This window comes from Schistocerca serialis, chromosome 10 (genome assembly GCF_023864345.2).
Source record: "Schistocerca serialis cubense isolate TAMUIC-IGC-003099 chromosome 10, iqSchSeri2.2, whole genome shotgun sequence".
NCBI classification, from domain to species: Eukaryota; Metazoa; Arthropoda; class Insecta; order Orthoptera; family Acrididae; genus Schistocerca; species Schistocerca serialis.
The window spans coordinates 143,405,464-143,432,418 of record NC_064647.1 but is presented as its reverse complement, the minus strand read 5'-3'; the positions used below and the strand labels follow the sequence as shown (position 1 = coordinate 143,432,418).

The following is a 26,955-nucleotide window of genomic DNA, read 5'->3' as shown; positions in this document are numbered from 1 at the left end:
GACAACCGGTCGACATCGAGGTCATTAGAAGCGGAGCACAAGTTCGGATTGTGTCAAGGATGGGGAAGGAAATCGGCCGTGCCTTTTCAAAGGAACCATCCAGGCGTTTGCCTGGAGCGATTTAGGGAAATCACGGAAAACCTAAATCTGAATGGCCGGACGAGGGTTTGAACCGCGGTACAGAGGCAAGTGGATTTCATTGTTCAAATGGCTCTGAGCACTGTGGGACTTAACTTCTGAGGTCATCATCCCCTAGAACGTAGAACTACTTAAACCTAACTAACCTAAGGACATCACACACATCCGTGCAGGCAGGATTCGAACCTGCGACCGTAGCGGTCACGCGGTTCCAGACTGTAGTGCCTAGAACCGCTCGGCCACCTCGGCCGGCGATTTCATTGTCTTCCTGGAAACTAACAAGAAATTAAGGATGTATATTTTTTCGGACGTGATAGTAACGTTGAGTATCCCTCGAATGGAGAAAATTGTACTGGAGGTGGGAAGACTGCTTCATTTAACTCTGCGTTAGGCGCGTATTTTTGTGTTGCACAGTTAGGCGCTTGGGATGACTCAAGTCCGCCGTCTATTAAAATGTCTAGAATAAAGGAAATCATTTTTTAATAAAAATTTCACATGATGTTAATTACAGGTCTACTAAATGTACTGAATTTTTTTTTCAGGGAGACTAGACTGATTCCAAACATATTACACAGAAGTCTTTGAGACGTTCACAACCGTCTCTTACACTTGAAGCACCACTTCCTTAAAGGTTTGTCACTTCGTCTTCCACAGGCTGGACAACTTCGTCACGAGCTTAATAGCTTAAGATCGGCCGTTCCCTCTTCCTTGACTCCAAGTAACAGTCGGCCCCTCCTTTATTCCAACTTGTCCGTCCTCTTTTAGAATACTGCTGCGCGGTATGGGATCCTCATCAGATAGGGCTGACGGAGTACATCGAAAAAGTTCAAAGAAAAGCAGCACTTTTTGTATTTCGCGAAATATGGGAGAGAGTGTCACAGAAATGTTACAAGATTTGGGCTGGACATCATTAAAATAAAGGCGTTTTTCGCCGCGACGGCCGCTCGTGGTCTCGCGGTAGCGTTCTCGCTTCCCGAGCACGGGGTCCCGGGTTCGATTCCCGGCGGGGTCAGGGATTTTCACCTGCCTCGAGATGACTGGGTGTTTGTGTTGTCCTCATCATTTCATCATCATCCAGGAAAGTGGCGAAATTGGACTGAGCAAAGATTGGATAATTGTACGGGCGCTGATAACCACGCAGTTGAGCGCCCAACAAACCAAACATCATCATCTCTTCGCCGCGACGGAATCTTCTCACGAAATTCCAGTCACCAACTTTCTCCTCCGAATGCGAAAACATTTTGTTGACACCGGCCTACATAGGGAGGAACGATCACCACGATAAAATAAGGGAAATCAGAGCTCGTACGGAAAGATGTAGGTGTTCATACCGCGTGCTATACGAGCTTGGAATAACAGAGAATTGTGAAGGTGGTTCGATGAACCCTCTGCCAGGCACTTAAATGTGATTTGCAGAATATCCATGTAGATGAAACTGAGTGGAATAATCATTTCCCAGGCGTTATTCTCCAAAAATCTCCTTTTGCAACAATTTAGGTGAACTGGTATTGAATTTCAGAAGGCAAAACTCAAATTGCACATATATTCAGACGATCCAAAAAATCAGAACCGTCCGTCTTCTAGTGGTCGTAGCAAGATAATTTTCGAAGCAACTCGTGCACGAGATTGACTCAAGTTTCTGTACGACTGTAAAATGTGATAATTCCAGGTTTCCGATCATCACCGGTACCTTCGTCAGTTGCATCATCTTGATAGATGTCGATAAAATGAGAACAGTTTTATTGTCCTTTGTGGAATAGGACACAGGAGTGCAATAGTTTCTGGAAACAAACACGGAGGATACACTATCTGTGCAAAAGTACCCGCACATCTGTATGCAATGCGGAATTGACAACCACATGTCACAAGAGACTGACACACGAGTGTAAAAGTAGGAGGCGGGGAGTATCGTGTTGTCAGTAGAGAAGCAGTGACAACAGAAAGAGTCATTCGGGTGAGCTCAGTGACTTCGGACGTGGACTAGTAACTGGATGTCACCTGAGTAACAAGTCCGCAAGGGACATTTCAGTTCTTCGAAAGCCGACCAAGTCGACCGCCTGTGATGTGATTGTCAAGTGGAAATGCAAGGAACAACCAGAGCTTAAGACCAGGCTGTTTTTTGTGATTAGGTGCAGTCCCCTTATTGCGCTCAAGGTAACACTAAATGCGGAAGGATATTAAGGCATTTTACTGTTGTTAGATGCGAGGTCCGCCAGTTATGCAAAACACTGTTTTTCTCAGTACCCAAACATATTTCGGCACGACTGTGCCATCATCAGTGGGTTTTCGTTTTTATTAATTTTTTATGAGCTAAAAACCAAAACCAGAATCGAAACCTGTACTTGAAGAGACGAATGAGAAGAAAGCTCATAAAAAATTAATAAAAACGAAAACCCAGTGATGATGGCACAGTGGTGCCGAAACATGTTTGGGTGCTGAGAAAAAAACTGTGTTTTGCATAACTGGCGGACAACAATTTTAACTGCAAACACGGCCAACACAAGGAGCTGCAAATCAAAATGATGAATATTACTGGATTGTGTTCCGCGTGGCCAGCCGGAGTGGACCAGCGGTTCTAGGCGCTACAGTCTGGAACCGCGAGACCGCTACGGTCGCAGGTTCGAATCCTGCCTCGGTCATGGATGTGTGTGACGTCCTTAGATTAGTTAGGTTTAAGTAGTTCTAAGTTCTAGGGGACTGATGACCTCAGAAGTCAAGTCCCATAGTGTTTAGAGCCATTTGAACAATTATTTTGTGTTCTGCGTACCGTAGAGGGACAGTTCGGCGACTATTTCAGCATTACAATGCACCGTGTCGTAAAGCAGCATCTGTGATGTAATGATATGTGGCCAATAACATTCGTGAAATGGACTGGCCTGCCCATAGTACCGATCTGAACCGAACAGAAAATCTTTAGGGTGAGTTACAATTTCGACTTCGCTACAGACATCAGTACCTTGTCCGTTTTAGACTGCCATTGCTCCACAGAGATTCAGACACCTCATCGAAAGTGTCCCCAGCAGAATTCAAGGCCGTCGTAAAAGTGAGGTGATTATACACACTGTATAAATATCCCCTGATAGGTGTCTGCATACTTTTGATCACATAGTGTACCTGTCTTTGTTCTTATTTGGGAGCTTCTTTTTAGCAATCTCTCTTCCTCGTTTCCGTCGTCCCAACGTACGTGAGTTTCTTTTCTTCCAACAGTGTCTGGGTCAGCTTGACGCTATTTAATGAGTTATCACCTGTTACATTCCCATTTGTTCCACAAATAGTTTCCACTAGCCTCAACACAAAATTTCTTTGAGACTGTTGGCCGGCGTATTGTTCTAAATTTATTGTATACCCTGTTTTAGCATCAACAAGAGCAAACATCTGTAATCCATGTTTTATAGGTTTACTGTGTATGTACTGTATAAAATAGCAATTTCCCCTGAAAGATAGAAGATGCTCGTCGATTTTCTATATACTTACGGAGAGAAGATCACTAAACTTACTAACCATAAATTCAAATACTACTTTGATTGGAGCTAGTTTTATCTTCCAGCTGATGAGAATTACGCACATTTACATCATCAAAATTCAAACTTCGGTACAGAAAACGAAATCCCTTCTCATTCAACAGTAAAAAAACCACACTGCAATCCATTGCCATCAGAGTTATCCACATATGCTTCCAGTTTTTTCTTGGACAACGCATCGTACCAATGATATTAACGATTCCAATGAAAGATCTTATCTCTGTGCTATCTATTAACCTCGCATCACTATCTCTGGTAAATCTTGAACGAGCGTTTTCAATGTATAAGTTAGTATAGCAAACAATAATTTGCAAATTCTCGTTGTTAAGATAAAATTCAATGTTGCATTCGCTTCCAGGGAGATAATGACGTTACTTGCTTGAGTATGCATGTTGTTTCGGGGAACATGTGTGTACTGTCGTGTTTCACGATTCTTTCAGCTGAATTGAATGCCTTATTATCACTCAGTTCAGACGAATTGGATCTGTTTTCCTCGTCACTGACCTGTTGTATCGATTGAGTGTTGTGGTCACTTGCAGTTCAAATTCAAATGGCTCTGAGCACTATGGGACTTAACATCTATGGTCATCAGTCCCCTAGAACTTAGAACTACTTAAACCTAACTAACCTAAGGACATCACACAACACCCAGCCATCACGAGGCAGAGAAAATCCCTGACCCCGCCGGGAATCGAACCCGGGAACCCGGGCGTGGGAAGCGAGAACGCTACCGCACGACCACGAGATGCGGGCTTCACTTGCAGTCACGTGATGAATTTCGTGATCACTTTCATCAGTTTTACTTGTGACGTATATAGCGCGCGGTTGGCAACTGTCACTCAAATACCCTACTGGTAGGGTAAGTGATTTCTTACTAACTGTGGACGGAAAACAGAGACGTGCTGTTGCCACAACACCGAACACCAACAATAAACTTTTAATTACTCGAAGACGCGACTCGAAAATTGGCGCACAGTTTTGCAAACGAACGACTAATGTCACGGGAGGATATCTGCCAACTACACTCTTTATCTAGGATTAAATGGAATTACGGCAGGTGTTGAAAATTCATAATTGTTGTTCTACTCCATAACTTCGTTGAGGAATTGCTGCATCAGAGCCTGTCACGGTGTAGAGTCGTACAATAATTTATTGCCCTCGTTTGTTGCGAGTATAAAGTGTCTTCAAGAAGAACGAATTTGTCGATGAACAAAAAGTTTGATCCATTGCATATGACGGATAAAGGATATCTGTTGGAAAACACCGCATTCTCGTTGTGTCCCATCCATCGTATTCTGCGGACCTAGCCCCAGGAGACTTTTCCTTGTTTCCCAAACTGAAACACACGTTGGAAAGACGACGTTTCCAAACCATAGAAGAGATACAGGACAATGCGACGAGAAACCTGAACGCCATCCCACAAAATGTGTTCCGGGAGGCGTTCCAAAACTGGAGGAAACGATGGGAACGGTGTATTGCCAGTAGAGGGGACTATTTTGAAGGGGGCAGTGCTTAAAATGTTGTACGGTAAGCAATAAAGCTGATACAGCAGAAGTTCGGTTTCTTTTTGAACATACCTCGTAACTTTGTACACACACAAACCTTCGGTCGCTATGTAGATGATTGGAGTTGCGGTTCTCTGTGTCAGGTAGCATTGCCAGCAGAGTGCACCAGTGCTGTTCGCGTTTAGAGTTGTTACCAGGCCGGGTAGGGTATAAAAGGGGACGTGGACAGCGTAGGCTTTTGAATGATCGCTGTGAAATGAAATACGCGTGATACGTGTTACAAACCGGACACAATAGGAAGGACCAGGCCCCTTTGCTTTTTTTTTTTTTTTTTTTTTTTTTTTTTTTTTTTTTTTTTTTTTTATAGCTCGTTTATTACATCAGAGAAATACACATTTTAAGACAAAATTTAACTACATGAAATATTGCTCCCAGTAAAGGTTAACATAAGCAGTGACAAAACTTAGTTTTCGTAAGGGTTTCTGCTGGCAACAAATTTTAAGGAGGTAACGTAAGGTTTATATCAATTCAGCTCAAACACGTAGCTAGTGATTGAATCACGACACAGAAACAATTTTGGCAACAAATAAATAGCGTGAATTTGTACTCGCAGTAACCAACTAATCAACAGCCTTGCCATTCAGTAAGTAGTAGGCCAATCGGAACGAATTAGCAACACCCAACAACTAGGGGAGTTAATACCAACAGTCTTTAAATGTCTTGCTCCCCTTTAAATAAACAAACTTACAGTAATTAAATGAATAACAGATCAAACACACTACGCTCCACTCAAACTCTTCAGTGGAAGCCAAGCCAAACTGAAGATTCCATTAACTGACTAGCACTGAGGTCACACTAAAGCTCATCTCTGTGTTCCCAGACACACATGGGGCAAACTTACACAAGACAAGATTTTGAAGGGAGCACATCAGTAAAATGGTAGTGGAGCTAACTCGTGCTACTGAAAATTAAGGTACTAGACAGGGGCACAAGGTGGTATACAATGAGGTTGCCTTAGTGCTATACTGCGCTCCAAAATATTAATTCAAATGGCCAATTCAAAATTAAGTACACATAAACTAGCATTAATTAACGAGGAGTGACACCAGGTCACTCGAAGGGATGACAACACTTAATTGAAAAGACGAATACCGGAGGCGGCAGTAACATCAAACACCTTCTCCGAGTTTTAACCAGGAGTCACTTCCCGCTATACAAGTAAACATTTAACCAAGCACAAGGAAGGCTTTTTGCAGATGATGCTGTGGTGTATCGACAGGTTGTAACAATGGAAAATTGTACTGAAATGCAGGAGGATCTGCAGCTAATTGACGCATGATGCAGGGAATGGCAATTCAATCTCAATGTAGACAAGTGTAAAGTGCTGCGAATACATAGAAAGATAGATCCCTTATCATTTAGCTACAAAATAGCAGGTCAGCAACTGGAAGCAGTTAATTCCATAAATTATCTGGGAGTACGCATTAGGAGTGATTTGAAATGGAATGATCATATAAAGTTGATCGTCGGTAAAGCAGATGCCAGACTGAGATTCATTGGAAGAATCCTAAGGAAATGCAATCCGAAAACAAAGGAAGTAGGTTACAGTACGCTTGTTCGCCCACTGCTTGGAATACTGCTCAGCAGTGTGGGATCCGTAACAGATAGGGTTGATAGAAGAGACAGAGAAGATCCGACGGAGAGCAGAGCGCTTCGTTACAGGGTCATTTAGTAATCGCGAAAGCGTTACGGAGATGATAGATAAACTCCAGTGGAAGACTCTGCAGGAGAGACGCTCAGTAGCTCGGTACGGGCTTTTGTTAAAGTTTCGAGAACATACCTTCACCGAAGAGTCAAGCAGTATATTGCTCCCTCCTACGTACATATCGCGAAGAGACCATGAGGATAAAATCAGAAGAGATTAGAGCCCACACAGAAGCATACCGACAATCCTTCTTTCCACGAACAATACGAGACTGGAATAGAAGGGAGAACCGATAGAGGTACTCAGGGTACCCTCCGCCACACAGTCAGGTGGCTTGCGGAGTATGGATGTAGATGTAGATATAGAAAGAGAAAATTCAAATAAAACCCCCAATAGACTATAATGGACAGGGAACCTCAACTATTTAAATTTAAAAGAATTAGCTCTCCCCAAAGGCAGTGTAAACGCTAAGACCACACTTAAGAGGCCACCAAAATTGGTTACAAAAAGTCTTATACATTTGCTCCTCTTCTTTAAAAGAAACACAAGGCTGCTTAGCTTCTGCTGGACGTCCGGTATGGCTCGTGTAGGCAGCAACCCAAGCTAGACGGTCGCAAGGCACGGCGATCAAAATCAGGAGAGCAGACAGGCAGGCAGCCAACACATATCCTCCATCCTGAACCGGCAGACCGCGTACAACCAACTCCACATATACGTGGTTGCTTCCGACCTCGTACCTCGCGGCGTCTCAGCAGGTCGCCAGAGCAAACGTCAAACTGCCACTCGCCCCGCGAATGCGGAAAATAACAAGGCAAGCAAAAATAAGAAACATCGAAGGATCGATAATGGACATCCAGGAGACTGGCGCGCCAGTAACGAGCGCCACGGCTCAACGCGTAAGGCATTTTGCGCTGCGAGTTCCTTTCTGGGGAATTCGTCTGCCAGGCGGAAGTCTTTTGTATTTGACGCCATGCCGGGGACTTGCGCGTCGATTATAACGAAATGACGATGAGGACAACACACGCACACAATCCCGAGCAGACCCACCCCAGCCAGGAGTCGAACCCCGTACACGGAGATGCCGCTTACTCGTGTTATCCATCGTTATCAGCGCCTGACAGAGAAGGAAAGTGACCTCGTTGTGGGGGTCTATTTCGCCGGCTGATTAGAGCAATATCCAGATTTTTGTGGCATTCGGATGTGGCAGTGGCCTCGTGTTGGAATGCACGGAACGTGATGGCAAGCATACTCCTCGTCAAGGCTTCGATCGACCTCGTCTGAGTATCGCTATGTTGTGCACTGAGCACATCTGCGCCTGCCATCCGAAAACAAGTAATGGGCACTCTCCAACATTCTGTCGCCCCAGACGTTTGCTTGGAGACTAGCAGTAGCTGGACAAGGGAATTACCACTGATAGCAGCGCAACACAAACGTCTGTGTTTGGAGTGGTGCCGTGATTGGGAAGCATTCACTGGGGCGTTGCTATGTGTGCAGCAATGACTCGTGGTTCTGCATTGCCCCATATGATCATCGTCAGCGACCTGGGGAGAGGTCCCGTTTTCCATTGTTTTTGAGTGGCAGAGCAGTGTTACTCTGGGTGTCACAGTATGGGGATCCATCGGTTAGGACTTCCAGTCACAACTGGTTGTGGTTGAGGGAGATCTTGATATCACAACAGTATGTGAAGGACATCCTGCATCCTCATGTGTTACCTTTCACGCGACAGCATCATGGTGCTATTTTTCAACAAGACGTGGCACACGTATCTAGGGTTGATTGGTTGCTTGCTTGATTGGAGGGTGGGGAGCACAACCAAACAGTGACATCATCAGTACCACGATCTAAGGTAACAATAGAAGGGGGGAGCAACACAAACAGCACAATACCGTCGAAGGGAGAGGAAAATGGGCAAAGAGACAAAATGAACGTCGGGGCAGCAGGAAGGTTAAAGAATAGGAGGGTCGGGAGGGGAAGGGACAGCAGGTGGCGCCCAAAGGCGTTATGCACGGTGGGGTGAAAGCATCGCAGCCGACCCATCCCGAGTCCCACACCACACCGCACCATACCATACCGACACAGTGGGGACAACACAAGGGGAAGACGACAAAGAAAAGGAGAAACATAACGGCACAAAAGACGAGACAAATCGTAAGGGAAGCAGGGGAAAACCATTGCCATCACTAACCTAGGGACTTCCATATCAAAAGGAAATTCATATACGTAAGTCTGGGAGAAAAAACTACTTTTGTGAAGAAAAGAGGATGGACATAACGATGTGAGGATCGTCTGCTAATACCGGAGACAAGAAAAGTGGGAGGGCATATTTAGTGTGAAGGGCCAAAAGGTGGGCTCAGCCTATATGTGAACCATTTGCTTGGTGCTGAGGTATTCCAGTGACCAGCAAGGAGCCTTACATCTGTCCCCGACGGAACACACGTGGGTCCAGCTCGCACATCAGCTCTGTCCCAGTATCCAGGACATCGAACACGAGAGAGGACACTACAGCTTCGTCACACCGTTCTCATTTGAATCGGTGCACGCATCCGGGCTAGACAGGATGCAATGTCGTACTGATAAGTTGCTCACATTGCCAAGTCGTTTGTAAGTTTCGCTCGATTTTGTAATCACTGAACTAACGTCACATACCCTCTCAACAGAAGGCAGTTATTAGAGTCGACGGACATGAAAGGGAAGCAGTGGTTGGAAGGGAGTGAGACAGGGTTGTACCCTATCCCTGATGTTATTCGATCTGTATATTGGGCAAGCAGTAAAGGAAACAAAAGAAAAATTGGAGTAGGAATTAAAATCCGCAGAGAAGAATTAAAAACTTTGAGGTTTGCCGATGACATTTTAATTCTGTCAGAGACAGCATAGGACATGGAAGAGCAGTTGAACGGAATGGACAGTGTCTTGAAAGGAGGATGTAAGATGAACATCAACAAAAGCAAAACGAGGATAATGGAATGTGGTCGAATTAAATCGGGTGATGATGCGGGAACTAGATTAGGAAATCAGACACTTAGAGTAGTAAAGGAGTTTTGCTATTTGGGGAGCAAAATAACTGATTATGGTTGAAGTAGAGAGGAAATAAAATGTAGAGTGACAATGGCAAGGAAAGCGTTTCTGAAGAACAGAAATTTGTTAACATTGAGTATAGATTTAAGTTTCAAGAACTCTTTTCTGAAAGTATTTGTATGGACTGTAGGCATGTATGGAAGTGACACGACGATAAATAGTTTAGGCTAATACAGAATAGAAGCTTTAGGAATGTGGTGCTACAGAAAAGTGCTGAAGATTATATGGGTAGATCACGTGACTAATGAAAAGGTACTGAACAGAATTGTGGAGAAGAGGAATTTGTAGCACAACTTCACAAGAAGAAGGGACCGGATGGTAGGACATGTATGAGGCACTTTAGTATTGGAGAGCATCGTGGAGGGTAAAAATCGTAGAGAGAGACAAAGAGATGAATACACTAAGCAGATTTCGAAGGATGTGGGTTGCAGTAATGTATTGTGTATTTAAACTGGGAACCTATTAACGACGAAGAGGCTTCGTCCCGCCATATCCCTCAGTGGTTCACAACCCCACAAGAGGCCACCCACCCTACCGCCGACCCACACCGAACCCAGGGTTATTGTGCGGTTCGACACCCAGTGGACTCCCCCTCACCCTCCCCCCTCCGCGGGAACGTCTCATACCAGACGAGTATAACCCCAAGTGTGTGTGAAATCTTATGGGACTTAACTGCTAAGGTCATCAGTCCCTAAGCTTACGCACTACCCAAGCTAAATTATCCTACAGACAAACACACACACCCATGCCCGAAGGAGGACTCGGACCTCCGCCAGAACCAGCCGCACAGTCCAATCCTAAGACCGCTCGGCTAATCCCGCGCGGCCAAATGTTTGCGTGGTACAGTAATTGTGGTGTACGCGCATGTGGAGGCAGTGTTTGCACAGCAATCGCCGACATAGTGTAACTGAGGCGGAATGAGGGGAGCCAGCCCGCATTCGCCGAGGTAGATGGAAAACCGCCTTAAAAACCATCCACAGGCTGGCCGGCACACCGGACTTCGACACTAATCCGCCAGGCGGATTCGTGCCGGGGACCGGCACGCCTTCCTTCTCGGGAAGCAGCGTGTTTGACCGCGCGGCTAGCCGGGTGGGCTGGTTGCAGTAGGTACTAGGAGATGAAGCTTGCACAGGATACAGTAGCATGGAGAGCTGCATCAAACCAGTCTCTGCACTGAAGACCACAACAACAACAACAACAACAACAACAACAACCCTCTCAATCTGTGAAGTTTTATGCAGTTTTCTCGTCTCATTCTGAGTGCATAAATTTTTTTGTTGTGCAGTATAAATATAACACGTTTGCTTATGGCATTTAAACCGCACCGTTGCAGATTTTTTTCTGAAATTCACAATTCTCCGGATTTTCGATAACCCAGATGGCCTACAGTCCCTGTTAGACGGTATAAACGAGCTTTCACTGTACTGCAAAAATTGCGCCTTCCTCTAAACTGTCAACTTTCCCTTGTGACAACGAGGATGGGCCGCAATCTGCAAGTGTACGCCCGGGGAACAGGAAACGGCGAGTGCATCTCGTATGTTGTCAAACAAAAGCTGGAGCCGCCGTGGGCAGCCGTCGCCATTGTGTCCGCCGCCGTGATGAGAAAGCCCCGTCATAATCTGGCCGCCATTGTTCGCCGCGCAGTCATTTGTCACGGCTGCACAGCGTCGCCGTCTCTGTGCGCACTCCGACGTTTTTTTGTTCAGGCCGTGAAAAGGCGGAAGCAATCGCACTAACAGCGACACTGATGCTGACAGCAACAGCGCACAGTGCCGGAGAGCCCCAGTGGACTGTAGATTACAGGGCAGCCAGCGCATCGCAGCGGGCTGCGGCGTTTTGCCAACATCTGCAGTTGGCCTCGGCCTCATTCCACTGGACAAAAAGCAGAACTTTTGGAGAAAAAAATAATGTTCACCTGTCGTGGTGTCTTCCACACTGAAGTGACAAAAGTCATGAGATGACGGTAGTATCGCTTACACCAGGTATAAAGGGACAGTGCATTGGCGGAACTGTCATTTTTACTCTGGTGATTCCTGACACGATTATGGCCGCACGACACGAATCAACGGACTTTGAACGTGGAATGGTATGGCCCATGCCATTACGGAAATCGTTTGGGAATTCGCAACTCCGAGATCCACAGTGTCAGTAGTGTGCCTTGGATACCAAATTTTAGGCATTATCTCTCACCACGGACAACGCAATGGCCGACGGCCTTCACGTAACGACCTAGAGCAGTGTCGTTTGCGTAGAGCTGTCAGTGCTAGCAGACAAGCAACACTGCTTGAAATAATCGCATAAATCAATGTGGGACGTACGTCGAACATAAGCATTATGACAGGGCGGCGAAATTTGGCGTTAATGGGCTATGGCAGTAGATGACCATCGCGAGTGCCTTTGCTAACAGCGCGACATCGCCTGCCGCCCCTGTCCTGTGCTTGTGATCATATCGGTTGGACCCTAGACGACTGGAGAACCAGGACGTTGTCAGATGAGTCCTGATTTCAGCCGGTGAGAGCTGATGGTAGGGTTCGAGTGTGAAGCAGACCCCACGAAGCCATGGACTCAAATTGTCAACAATACACTGTGCAAGCTGGTGGTGGCTCCATTGTAGTGTAGGCTATGTTTACATGGAATGGGCGAGGTCCTCTGGTCCAAATGAACCGATCATTGGCTGGAAACGGTTCTGTTCGGCGACTCGGAGACCATTAGCAGCCATTCAAGAACTTCATGTTCCCAAACAAATGATGAAATCTATTAGGATGACAATTGTCATGTCTGCAGGCCAGAATTATTCGCGACTGGTTTGAAGTACATTCTGGACAGTCCGAGCGAATGTTTTGGCCGCCCAGATCGCCCGACAGGAATCTCATCAAACATTTTTGGGACATAATTGAGAGGTCAGTTTGTTGTGGACTGGCAAGACAGCCAATCCACGAGGACGGGAGGCCGAAGGGCACGCGTTTAAGCTCACGCAGAATGGCGTGATGTCTAGAACAGGTCAAGGTCTTATAGTAACAAAAATAGTACGTAGCTTCTGGAATACTTAACTTTTATCCATAATTGCTGAACATCGGTCTGACGGTACATGCATCACAAGATAAATAGCAATTGATAATGGCGCCTTGCTAGGTCGTAGCAATTGACGTAGCTGAAGGCTATGGTAACTATCGTCTCGGCAAATGAGAGCGTAATTTGTCAGTGAACCATCGCTAGCAAAGTCGGCTGTACAACTGGGGCGAGTGCTAGGACGTCTCTCTAGACCTGCCGTGTGGCGGCGCTCGGTCTGCAATCCTGACAGTGGCGACACGCGGGTCCGACGTATGCTAACGGACCGCGGCCGATTTAAAGGCTACCACCTAGCAAGTGTGGTGTCTGGCGGTGACACCACACAGTTCGCGCACAAAATCCTGCACCGGCAATATTCTGGAAAGTACAGGCGGCTGCAGAAATGAAATGTGTGTGAATACCTAAGTGACCAAACTGCTGAGGTCATCGGTCCCTAGACTTACACACTACTTAACCTAACTTATGCTAAGAGCAATACACACACTCATTCTCGAGGGAGGACTCGAACCTCCGGCGGGAGGGGTCGTGCGATCCGTGACATAGCGGCTCAAACCGCGCCGCGTGGCTGCAGAGGCAGAATGACGCAGTATTTCTGCAGATTACTTGGAACGGGTTGTTGAGTCCATGCCATGTCGAGCTTCTGCACCAGGCCGGGCATTCGGAGGTCCGCCACGGTAATAGAAGGTATTCCACGGCTTTTGTCAGCTCAGCGTACACGATATAGTTGAAAACACCGATGATTTTGCTGTTAAGTGATGCTAGTGGATTTTGCACGATCTGATTTTAACACACTTTTTCGTATACAGTTATAAGTCGCTACAGGTCCGTGAACTGTTGCGCAAGAAAATTGGTGATACATGGCGCCATCTATACTGAGGAAGTTTACTACGAAAAAGTGTACACTAAACAGCCAACTGAGAGGCAGCATAAAACTATGAAAGTTTTTGTGTATGAGTGGTCAAAGTAACCACGGCGGTCGACCTATACCACGTCTACGTTAGTGTGCTTCCCTTCGCGGTGCGCAGCGGTGTGTGTGTGTGTGTGTGTGTGTGTGTGTGTGTGTGTGTGTGTGTCCGCCAAATTTGGACAGCGGCCTGGAGGTGGAACTAAACACGTGGGTGTCCAAAATTAAAGCAACAAACCATTATTTCCCTGTCCGGAGTCTAATTCAGGATATAATCATACAAACTGTCAACAGATGTCCGTACTTAAGTTAAAATCTTCTGGATTATTAGGCCGCGTCATGTTTCTTCTAAAATGTTCGACGTTTCGACCCCTCTGCTGGGATCTTCCTCAGGATCTTTTGGTGTCCACTACTGCTAGAACACGGTCAGAGACGAATGTCGCGCCCACTTATAAAGGGGGAGTTTTTGGCGGTACTGGAGAAGTGATAGTATTGGTTAAAATTCATATGGCTACCATTGGTGGGCCATAGTCATAGGCTAACATTCCCGCTCTGATACAGAAGAGGGGCGTTGGTAGCCCATCTCCTGTAGATACCATTGGCGGTCATCGTCATTGGATAGAAAGGCACTGTTCCACTCTTATGCTGGAGAAGGGTTATTGGTTGAAATGTCTGCTACCGCTATTGGTTGGTCGTCATCAGTGGCTAGATTCGAAACGGACAGAGCAAGAGAGGAGGAATGTTTACCCAAAATATTATTGTCAGCCGAGGTGACTTGCAGCGCGTTGTTTATGCCGCTCACACATCGCGGTCGCGTATTCACTTCCTTGATGGCGGGGAGCCACGATGCCGGAAGCCTATAGCCATCCTCTCTATTGAAATTAGATGCATTCTTAGAAATTTCAACAGCTTCTCGGACCTTTCTTCTATAAATGTTTGTTTCTTTAGCAAGTACACGTACGTTATTAAAATCGATGTCAGAGCCACAGTACTCGTGTTGTTCCGCTACTGCCGATTTTGCACTTTATTTTAGCCGCATGTGCCGTTCATGTTCCTTAATGAGTTCTTTAACAGTTCTTCCCGTTTCGCCTATATACACTTTGCCGTAGCCACATGGCAGTTCCTTAATGAGTTTTTTAACAGTTCTTCCCGTTTCGCCTATATACACTTTGCCGTAGCCACATGGCAGTTGATAGACGCCTGCATTGTGGGGGTAATAAGGTACATCCGTTGTCCGTCGGAAAAAGTCGTTTACTTTGTTTTGACTAAAGAAAGATATCTGAATACCATTTTTCTTTAAAATTCTACTTATGCGGTCAGTGACACCAGAAACGAACGGTGACCTGACGGAGTGGGAAGGCTGTTCCTCGTCATTCTTATTAGCGTTATAAATATTCCGCCGTAAAAGCCCTGTCGATTGAATAACTATCATACACATTTGCCTTCAATGTCCTCTTTAAAAAATTTCAACTCCGATTCCAAGTTGTCGTCATCGCTGATACGGAAGACACGTGAAGACAAGAGTGTTGACTACTGCTTGCTTCTGGGCTAGGTGGTGCTGCGAAGTGGCATCTAAATACCTGTTTGTGTTAGTCTGTACGCTCGTGTCCTGCACGGAAGATAGCAATGTGGTCAACGGACAACCACACCAACGATGACGTTAGGGCACCTACCAAACGGGATAGTGTTTGTCGGATAGTTCCTCATCCACAATGGTTATGTACACAGTCACAGGCGGTGCAGTATGGCACAGAGAGGAGACAGTCTGTGGTGGAAAGCCATGGGAAGAATGGGAGCAGGACAGACGCAAACTGATGGGACCCGATGGCTTAATGTGAATCGTTCTGTTGTTTTTCGGATGTGACGACAGTTTATAGAGATCGAAACTGTATCGGGAAAACCAGGGTGGTGCCGACCACGTGTGACATCAGAAAGGCAGAATCGTTAATTTGGCTGCAGGGGCACGACGGTACCGCCTTAGTACCGCGCGGCAACTGGCATGTGACCTGGCAACATCCACTGGACGTGTCGTAGAGAGGCAAACGGTATGCTGAAGCCTTCGGCAGAGTGGCTTTTACTGTCGGAGACCTGCTGTGTGTATACCTCTGACGCTTCACAGAAGGGGACGTCTGGAGTGGAGCTGTCATGCCACCTGAACGGTCGGACAGTGGGCGAATGTTGTTTTCATAAATGACTCCAGATTTGGTCTGGAGAGTGATTCTCGACGGATTCGCATCTTGAGGGCACGTGGAACACGATTTCGGGACCCAACTATTGCGCAAAGAGACAGATATCAAGGATGATCCCTAACGGCGTGGATCATTCGAACTCCTCTTCACAAAATTGTACCGCTGAATCGGCAGTGTGTAACTGCGGTCAGGTGTCGTGACATCTTGAGATCTCATATGCGGCTGTTGCGAAGTGGTTTGGGCCCAGACTTCGTGTTGCTGTACGATAATGTTCGACTTCGTACAACACGCGTTGTTGCTGTTTCTTTTTTTGGAAATGGAAGATATTGCACGCTTCATGGCGTGGCCTGCTCGCTCTTTCAATTTGAATCTCATACAGCACGTCTGGGATGCACTAGGGAGACGGGTTGCACCGCGTCAGCGTCCATCATCCATTCCGCAAGACTTGCGAGCAGTGCTGCAGGAAGAACGAGCGTTTTTGCCTCAATATGAGATTGATGACATCATTCACAGCATGCCCCGTCGTTTGTCATGCCGGTATTGCCGCCAGAGGTGGTTACACAGCTTACTAAGCGTATTAACCTGTTGTCAGAATGTGTGTGCAAATCCCTTAAGTCGGTAAAACAAAGAACATTTTTTTCTACCGTTATCAGGATTGCTACAAGTTTCTCCAAGTGAAATTCCCTGATATATTCCGGATTTCCCGACGTTTTAGGATTATTCCCTGACAAATTTTGATATCTCGAGGGTACGTTAAGACGTAAGTTGACAACCTGTCCTTGGAGCTACGCTACAAGAAACAATAGTGCAAACGATGATATATATAAAGCATGCAAGCAGATGGCATTTCCTGATGTGAGCAAAAATCTTAAGTACTAACATAAACATCTGTCGTAATCAACTGTTTTTAGCTGGAGAAATCAAGCCAAATGGTACATGTGTTTCATTAAGACCACTGATGGTATTTCAATAAAACGAAACACTGAAGTTAAAATCTTCTGGGTTACTAGACCACGTCATATTTCTATTAAAATGATAGACGTTTCGACCCCTCTGCTGGGATCATCCTCAGGATCTTATGGTGTCCACTACTGCTAGCAGTGACAACGGCCACGAAAGCCTGCAGAATTACATATAACGAAACACATTTGGAGACAAAAATACGCATTTCCTTGTAGTCGCAAGACAGATTTAAAATATCTTCACTGATTTCAGAAGTAACCTGAGAAAAAAGTAGGCCTCTTGAAAGAAGTGTATAAGCAGGGGAAGAATATTGTGTAAACTAAGACTGTACGTGACATGTTGGTTCTGCTATGTTCGTTATTGTCGGTTATTACCCGCTGTGTTACATCATTTTACAGGTATTGTGTGATTTTTCTTTCGAGAAATATATAAGTACAAAGTGTACAAACCGCCAGCAACTGCCACAAGTTTCTTCTTATTATCGTCCACACTCCTAACAAATAATCTACTTTTGAAGCGCCACAATGTAATAGAACAAATATTATGTCTATAAAACGCCACACTGCACAACGTTCTTGTGGCAAGACAGTCGCAATTCCTGAAATTCATCAGCCATGACCTGCTGAAGAGAACTGCAGTCCTGGGTCCATGAGTAAACCACGACAATCCGCTGCATTACGCTACACACCAACAGACCCGACCTGCGGGCGGATCTGTGAGACTAGATCCAACCGGCAGGGACTGTACTTCAGTGGCTTCAGATCGGTAACCTCGATCCATTACAGGTATGTACAGAAACTGCCGGCGGTTTTGGCCCGTCGCGGAAATCCACTCGTTTAGCCAGCTGTTCGCGAGCCACAGACAGCATGTCGATGAAATGAGACCGCGGTGATCAATCCATGCGACAGATAACTTCTTCAGATATTCTGAGAATCAATAATAATGAGGATAGGTAGCAACTCGTCGTAAGGATGATTGCTGAGCCGCACACCGGCACATAGAAAAATCACACTCTCACAACTCTCGATCATATCCTTTGTCAGAAAACAAGAGCATACGCACATCCACACAGTTATTCAGACGCCGGCAGGAGTGGCCGAGCGGTTCTAGGCGCTACAGTCTGGAACCGCGCGACAGCTACAGTCGCAGGTTCGAATCCTGCCTCGGGCATGGCTGTGTGTGATGTCCTTAGGTTAGTTAGGTTTAAGTACTAAGTTCTAGGGGACTGATGACCTCAGAAGTTAAGTCCTATAGTGCTCGGAGCCATTTGAACCATTTGAAGTTACTCAGACACAACTCGCGCATACATGACCGCCATCTCCGGCCGCTGCGTCAACAATCTCTCTGAGAATCAGATCCAAACAAACCACCCGTCACGCCTTCCAGTCTGTCGTCGGTAGCTTCTAGGTTAGTGGCCAGAAGTGGTGGCAGCACTGACTGCAAGCTGAGGGTAGTGCTAGGAAGTGGAGAAGCAGTAAGAATGAGGGAGTAGGGAAGAGGCGCACGTACTCAGCTGCGCCCAGCCAGCGACGATCCACGACACCACAGCAAACAAACCATTTCATCTACTGAGACAAAAACGATATATATATGAAGATGGTATCTGAATGTAAGATGGACATCAACAAAAGAAAACGAGGATAATGGAATGTAGTCGAACTAACTCGGGTGATGCTGAGGGAATTAGATTAGGAAATGAGACGCTTAAAGTAGTAAAGGAGTTTTGCTATTTCGGGAGCAAAATAACTGATGATGGTCGACATAGAGAGGATATAAAATGTAGACTGGCAATGGCAAGGAGAGCGTTTCTGAAGAAGAGAAATTTGTTAACATCGAGTATAGATTTAAGTGTCAGGAAGTCGTTTCTGAAAGTATTTGTATGGAGTGTAGCCATGTATGGGAGCGAAACATGGACGATAAATAGTTTGGACAAGAAGAGAATAGAAGCTTTCGAAATGTGGTGCTACAGAAGAATGCTGAAGATTAGATGGGTAGATCACATAACTGATGAGAAGGTATTGAATAGAATTGGGGAGAAGAGGAGTTTGTGGCACAACTTGACAAGAAGAAGGGATCGGTTGGTAGGACATATTCTGAGGCATCAAGGGATCACCAATTTAGTATTGGAGGGCAGCATGGCGGGTAAAAATCGTAGAGGGATACCAAGAGATGAATACACTAAACAGATTCAGAAGGATGTAGGTTGCAGTAAGTACTGGGAAATGAAGGAGCTTGCACAGGATAGATTAGCATGGAGAGCTGCATCAAACCAGTCTCTGGACTGAAGACCACAACAACAAGATCTGTTCTGTCGGACATGCCCAAAGGAACATATACCATCGGTGACCATGCAACTGTAGTAGAATGAAATGATGATTAAATCAAGACTCTAAGTTGTCGACAGGCGTTGATATACATCTTTATATATAGTTAACGGAAAGCGCCCATTGACCTCCTTCTTCTGTGCTGGATGCACACGCATTGCCCGAACTCTTACGGGACTCGGTAAGATTGTATGCCGCGAATAATGAGTGTAATCTGGAGGGGCACAACGAATGTAGTGTGTGGACATTAAGTTGGGAATGTGGGTCTCACGGGGAGCGTGCAAGGGATAAATCCCTGCAGTCGCACTGTCCTCTGAGCCCTTGGTGGCTCAGATGGAGTCCGCAGCTCGTGGTCTTGCGGTAGCGTTCTCGCTTCCCGCGGGGTCAGGGTTTTTCTCTGCCTCGTGATGACTGGGTGTGTGTCTTTCATCATCATTTCATGCCTGCACGGTAGCTCAGCGTGTTTGGTCCGAGGCATAGATGCCCTCTGTAATAAAAAAAAACTGAGTTAATCGATCAACAATGACCTTAAAAGGGTGTCTTACGACGTCCTTCCCGAGCAGATGCGACGAACGAATGCGAACAAAAGAGATTAAAAAAAAAAAGAGATGGATAGTGTGTCTCCCATATAAACAGGAGTTCCCGGGTTCGAGTCTCGGTCGGGGTACACGTTTTCAACTGTCCCCGTTGATGTACACTCCTGGAAATGGAAAAAAGAACACATTGACACCGGTGTGTCAGACCCACCATACTTGCTCCTGACACTGCGAGAGGGCTGTACAAGCAATGATCACACGCACGGCACAGCGGACACACCAGGAACCGCGGTGTTGGCCGTCGAATGGCGCTAGCTGCGCAGCATTTGTGCACCGCCGCCGTCAGTGTCAGCCAGTTTGCCGTGGCATACGGAGCTCCATCACAGTCTTTAACACTGGTAGCATGCCGCGACAGCGTGGACGTGAACCGTATGTGCAGTTGACGGACTTTGAGCGAGGGCCTATAGTGGGCATGCGGGAGGCCGGGTGGACGTACCGCCGAATTGCTCAACACGTGGGGCGTGAGGTCTCCACAGTACATCGATGTTGTCGCCAGTGGTCGGCGGAAGGTGCACGTGCCCGTCGACCTGGGACCGGACCGCAGCGACGCACGGATGCACGCCAAGACCGTAGGATCCTACGCAGTGCCGTAGGGGACCGCACCGCCACTTCCCAGCAAATTAGGGACACTGTTGCTCCTGGGGTATCGGCGAGGACCATTCGCAACCGTCTCCATGAAGCTGGGCTACGGTCCCGCACACCGTTAGGCCGTCTTCCTCTCACGCCCCAACATCGTGCAGCCCGCCTCCAGTGGTGTCGCGACAGGCGTGAATGGAGGGACGAATGGAGACGTGTCGTCTTCAGCGATGAGAGTCGCTTCTGCCTTGGTGCCAATGATGGTCGTATGCGTGTTTGGCGCCGTGCAGGTTAGCGCCACAATCAGGACTGCATACGACCGAGGCACACAGGGCCAACACACGGCATCATGGTGTGGGGAGCGATCTCCTACACTGGCCGTACACCACTGGTGATCGTCGAGGGGACACTGAACATTGCACAGTACATCCAAACCGTCATCGAACCCATCGTTCTACCATTCCTAGACCGGCAAGGGAACTTGCTGTTCCAACAGGACAATGCACGTCCGCATGTATCCCGTGCCACCCAACGTGCTCTAGAAGGTGTAAGTCAACTACCCTGGGCAGCAAGATCTCCGGATCTGTCCCCCATTGAGCATGTTTGGGACTGTATGAAGCGTCGTCTCACGCGGTCTGCACGTCCAGCACGAACGCTGGTCCAACTGAGGCGCCAGGTGGAAATGGCATGGCAAGCCGTTGCACAGGACTACATCCAGCATCTCTACGATCGTCTCCATGGGAGAATAGCAGCCTGCATTGCTGCGAAAGGTGGATATACACTGTACTAGTGCCGACATTGTGCATGCTCTGTTGCCTGTGTCTATGTGCCTGTGGTTCTGTCAGTGTGATCATGTGTTGTATCTGACCCCAGGAATGTGTCAATAAAGATTCCACTTCCTGGGACAATGAATTCACGGTGTTCTTATTTCAATTTCCGGGAGTGTATATCAACGCCTGTCGACAGCTTAAGGTCTTCATTTAATTATCATTCCAAAAACGAAATATTTCCAGTGTTTCATTCTTTTTTTTCAAATTTCCCAGATGTGTTTGAAATTCCCTGGTACTCCCCGATTTACAGACTCTGGCAACCCTGCCTATCCATGTTGCAGTTGTTTACGTTTTGTATTCTTTGTATTGTTCCTACTTTACTATCGCCCGATTGTACTGTTTTGTGGCAAAATAAACGCAACCGTGCAAAAATTTGTTGGCTTTAAATTGCAGGAGTCGGCGTCGGGCTCGTCGTGTGAGGGCTCCGTGTCGCACGAGCTGGACGAGACGGACGAGTGCGACGGCGAGGCCGACGAGGAGGCGGCGGCGTGCGACATCGGGCTGGTGGAGCGCCTCATTCGCACGCACCCCGTCTGGTTCCTGCCCGGCATCCAGCGCGCCGGCGCCTTCCACCTGCTGCAGGGCAAGGAGGAGGGGGTCCGTGCTCTGCTCGCTCTCATTCCATTTCATTTGATTTATTGCTCGTTTAGAGACCTGTTGTCATACATTTTATAACAGCTATAGTTCAATTCTTTTATCTTCGCGGTTCGCGCATGCCCGGCCAGACGCGGGAGACTGTTGTGTTGCCAGCTGCACGCGCCAGGGGAAGCAGCGCCATAGTATAGTTCCTAAACTTACGTTTAGGGGGGAGCGCGCAGTTTATGAAGTAAAGCCACCACGGCCGCATTAACCCTTTCGCTGCTACAGAGACGTGCACCCCGCATTCCGCGCTGTGCGCGATTTTATCATTGCACTGCTCGCCTGTGCAGACACATGATGTTTCGACTGCTTTGACACACTTTATCATTCGATTTCACAAATACTATTTGGCCCAAAAATTTGAGTTTTACACATCTTCTTGACTGATATCTTCTCCCCATAAATGACTTAATTTTGTTTCGAAGTTCAACGCAGTTATTGTGCAGCATTAGATGTAGTAAACCATTGCACGAAATTTTGAAGAGTTTGCAGAGGTAAAAGTCCATAGCGTATAGTTGCCATTAGAAATTTCAAAACATTACATTCAAACGAATAAAATTCATGAAGTGAGACACTTCGATATTGTTTTTAAATAAAGAAAATAATTAAGCACCGAATAAGGTTTCAACTCAGAACCTTTCGCTTCGCGGCCATACACTTTAACCATTATGCTAACGCAGCACGACGTTTAATACAGCTCTCGAAGGACTTTAACATATCACGCAAAATACATTGTTGGTATGACTATGAATTACTCACGTTTCGTCGAAGTACAATAGGAAATAAACAATTGCCGCTGTTCTTTATTGCGAAAAAGCGGTTAGTGAGAATGATACGAACATCTTTCCTTGCTATCGTCTGAATTAAGAGGCTTATTGCTTGTTTGGTTCAATTAATTAATAGAATATGAAGCAATTGGTATAAAGAATGCTTTTTCCAAACTTTCTATAGAAGAAAGTCTGCTATCAAGACACTCATTTGTTCAATTACTTTATTTATGACTGAACGTTTCTAAAACTGAAGACACTTGTCCGTGGTCTGCACTGCAGTCGAGCTCTGGCAACGTCGTTCTCTGTTCATTGGCTGACTGTGTTTTGTGACGTCAGATGCGCAGAACGAACCTAAACTTGGCCGCCGTCATAAATGACGCGCGCTTCATGTTACACCTTTCCATGTAGATTACAAAACGTATTCCATGTTAAAAACAGCAATTACAGTGGAAGTAAAAATAAATTAAAAATACATTAGAAAGTGAAAGAAAAAACACAAAAATATTCAGATTTTAAGACGATATGATGATAGAATATAACCATTGAAATTGCTACACAACGAAGATGAGGTGCTACAGACGCGAAATTCAACCGACACGAAGCAGATGCTGTGATATGCAAATGATTAGCTTTTCAGAGCATTCACACAAGGTTGGCGCCGGTGGCGACACCTACAACGTGCTGACATGAGGAAAGTTTCCAACCGATTTCTCATACACAAACAGCAGTTGACCGGCGTTGCCCGGTGAAACGTTGTTGTGATGCTTCGTGTAAGGAGCAGAAATGCGTACCATCACGTTTCCGACTTTGATAAAGGTTGGACTGTAGCATATCGCGATTGCGGTTTATTGTATCGCGACACTGCTGCTCGCGTTGGTCGAGATCCAATGACTGTTAGCAGAATATGGAATCGGTGGGTTCAGGAGGGTACTACGGAACGCCGTGCTGGATCCCAACGGCCTCGTATCACTAGCAGTCGAGATGACAGGCATCTTTTCCGCTTGGCTGTAACGGATCGTTCACCCACGTCTCGATCCCTGAGTCAACAGATAGGAACGTTTGCAAGACAACAACCGTCTGCACGAACAGTTCGACGACGTTTGCAGCAACGTGGACTATCAGCTTGGAGACCGTGGCTGTGGTTACCCTTGACGCTGCATCACAGACAGGGGCGCCTGCGATGGTGTACTCGACGACGAACCTGGGTGCAAGAATGGCAAAACGTCATTTTTTCGGATGAATCCAGATTCTGTTTACAGCATCATGAGGGTCGCATCCGTGTTTGGCGACATCGCGGTGAACGCACATTGGAAGCGTGTATTCGTCATCGCCATACTGGCGTATCACCCGGCGTGATGGTATGGGGTGCCATTGGTTACACGTCTCGGTCACCTCTTGTTCGCATTGACGGCACTTTGAACAGTGGACGTTACATTTCATGTGTGTTACGACTCGTGGCACTATCCTTCACTTGATCCCTGCGAAAGCCTACATTTTAGCACAATAATCCACGACCGCATGTTGCAGGTCCTGTACGGGCCTTTCTGGATACAGAAAAAGTTCGACTGCTGCCCTGGCCAGCACATTCTCCAGATATCTCACCAATTGAAAACGTCTGTTCAGCGGTGGCCGAGCAACTGGCTCGTCACAATACGCCAGTCACTACTTTCGATGAACTGTGGTATCGTGTTGAAGCTGCATGGGCAGCTGTACCCGTACACGCCATCCAAGCTCTGTTTGACTCAATGCCCAGGCGTATCAAAGCCGTTATTACCGCGAGAGGTGGTTGTTCTGGGTACTGATTTCTCAGAATGTATACACCCAAATTGCGTGAAAATGTAATCACATGTCAGTTCTGGTATAATATATTTGTTCAATGAATACCCGTTTATCATTGCATTTCTTCTTGGTGTAGCAATTTTAATGGCCAGTAGTGTATGTTGTCCTATCCGAGAAAAAACTTTCTAGGCACTCTATAAGAGACGAGTGGGCAAGATTCCACAACTACCCTGTTGCATACCTACGTAGCAAACGTGTTTTCAAACGGCTGTAGCATGGAAACGGTTCGTTTTTGGACGAGGGTTCATATTCAGTATATTATATACTCACTCCCCTCTACAGGTCCTAGAAGTATGTACCGAACACCCTATATAACACTCCCTTGGGGGAAATTACTTTTACGTCTGAAGACTTCTATCCATTGAGAATGATGTGCTGTATTCTGTTTGCTAGAAATTCTTCACTACGATCATACTTCTGGTCTGATATTACATACTTTCGTATTTTTTTCAGCAGGTGGCAGTGCGGAACTGTATCGAATGCCTTCTTGAAGTGAAGGAACACGGCGTCAGTCTGATTTCACAAGATTGTTGTTTTTGGAACCGATGTGATTGCAACAGATGAGATTTTCGGTCTCTAGAAATGTCAATATGCGACCATAAAACAAGTTACAAAATTCGACAACAGGTGTAGTCAGAGATATTGCCTTCGCTCCTCCGGCGACCAGCGGTACATTGTTCTAGAGGAGGAGCAATATCTTTCGCATACCACAAGGGAAATTCGCCACCGCAATCCTCTCAGATTTAGCGGTAAAATGATACCAGTGGTAGCCCGTCAGAAATTGAACACAGACCAAGCATGAAACCAGAAGGAAGATGTACTGAACTACGAAAAAAGAACGAAAATCGAAACAATGATTCTTCCAAACTTGAGATGTGCATCATCGAGGGAACTGTAAGAAACAGTGTGTCGTGGTTGTGTCGTCACGTTGTTGGACTGCCAAGCGGGAGATCAGTGTTCTAATCTCCCTCGTGCCCAATGATTTTTTTTTTCAGAAATTGATTAACTGTTCGTCCGTTCATTGACGTGTCTGACTTACATACATTGATTACAGAATACGAGTCATGTGGTTAAAATATATTACCGTCACAAGTAAACATGATGAAGTGAGGGCAGCCGAGATGTCGCATAGACCTATTACAGAAATGTGAACAGCAAACAAACAGTTGTGAACTGTGTTACAACAAAGGAATTCGAGAGTCAAAACTTCCAAAACAGAACGCAAGAGTCATAAATGTGATACTCCTGTACCACAAATAGGAGCTACGTATGTCTGGAGATCCCTTCGTTATACTGCGTTGTTGTAATCGCACGTTACACCACGACACAAATTTGACGTCAGTGACCGGACGGATAGCTAATATTTTACGCAAAAAAAAGAGGCACGAGGGAGGGGGTGGGGGGTTGAACACGGATCTCCCCCTTTTTAGTCCAACACTGTAACCGTAGATTCATGTCGCCATAGCTATTGAAACTCGGTCGATCTTGCACGTTTTGCTCTTGGACCTTTATCTGTTTCTATTTTGCTACTTTTTTCACAGTTCATTACACCGTTTTCCTTTTTTCGTGCTTGCATCTGTATTCAGTTCTGTCTGCTGGACCATCTTATCACTAAATCTGAGAGGATTTGCGATGGGGAACTTCCTTTCTCAGTTAGAATTGTATTGGTATCCCTTCAAGTCCAGTGGTCTTTGCTCTGTTGAGCGATTTCTGTTATTTTTCTGACACATCGCCTTGATTTCGATATCTGTCGTTTCAACCTTCGTGGGACGATTTAAAGGAGGAACTAAAATGCGATCTTCCTTAGTGAAACAGTTGTGGAAAAACACGTGAAGCAATTATACGAAAGATTTTACTTGGCACGGCTCGAAGTTTTTTTATCTGATACTCTGCTGATGGGCTCCGCCCGAAACGAGTAAAAAAAATAGTGTGCTCTACCAAAACTATATTTAGGTAAATTCTTCATTTGTGTGGCCATATTGTCCGTAGTTGCTTTACAATTTCTGAGGGTATTTTCGTTCTATCGTTGCAACTACAACAAAATGCGAGTTTTTTTCGTCAGACGCGTTTCGCTTTATCGAGGTAAAGCATCATCAGTGATCTGTAATTAAAGATATTTACAGTTTGTTTTGTTTTTTCGATCTGAAAACGATTGTTAACAATATGTTGCTATTCGTGTTTCGGACAGAAATTCTCAGCAACCTGTCTGGCAACTTTTGCTGCTTACAGAAATGAAGTAATTGGCAGGATTACCGGTAGTATTGTTAGCATCGAAAGGGGAAGAAACATAAATGAGTGTCTAAGAGAGGAAC

At 46.1% G+C, this 26,955-nt stretch overlaps 1 protein-coding gene across 4 annotated transcripts in view; it reads left to right on the top strand.

The window, feature by feature from the left end:
* Window positions 1-26,955, top strand: part of LOC126424745 (protein sprint) — a 551,880-nt gene that overhangs the window by 419,494 nt on the left and 105,431 nt on the right. For all 4 annotated transcript variants that reach the window (XM_050087464.1, XM_050087463.1, XM_050087465.1 and 1 more), the window contains one exon: window positions 21,789-21,992. In XM_050087464.1, the coding sequence (XP_049943421.1) occupies window positions 21,789-21,992 (204 nt within the window). The remainder of the gene's footprint in view (window positions 1-21,788; window positions 21,993-26,955) is intronic.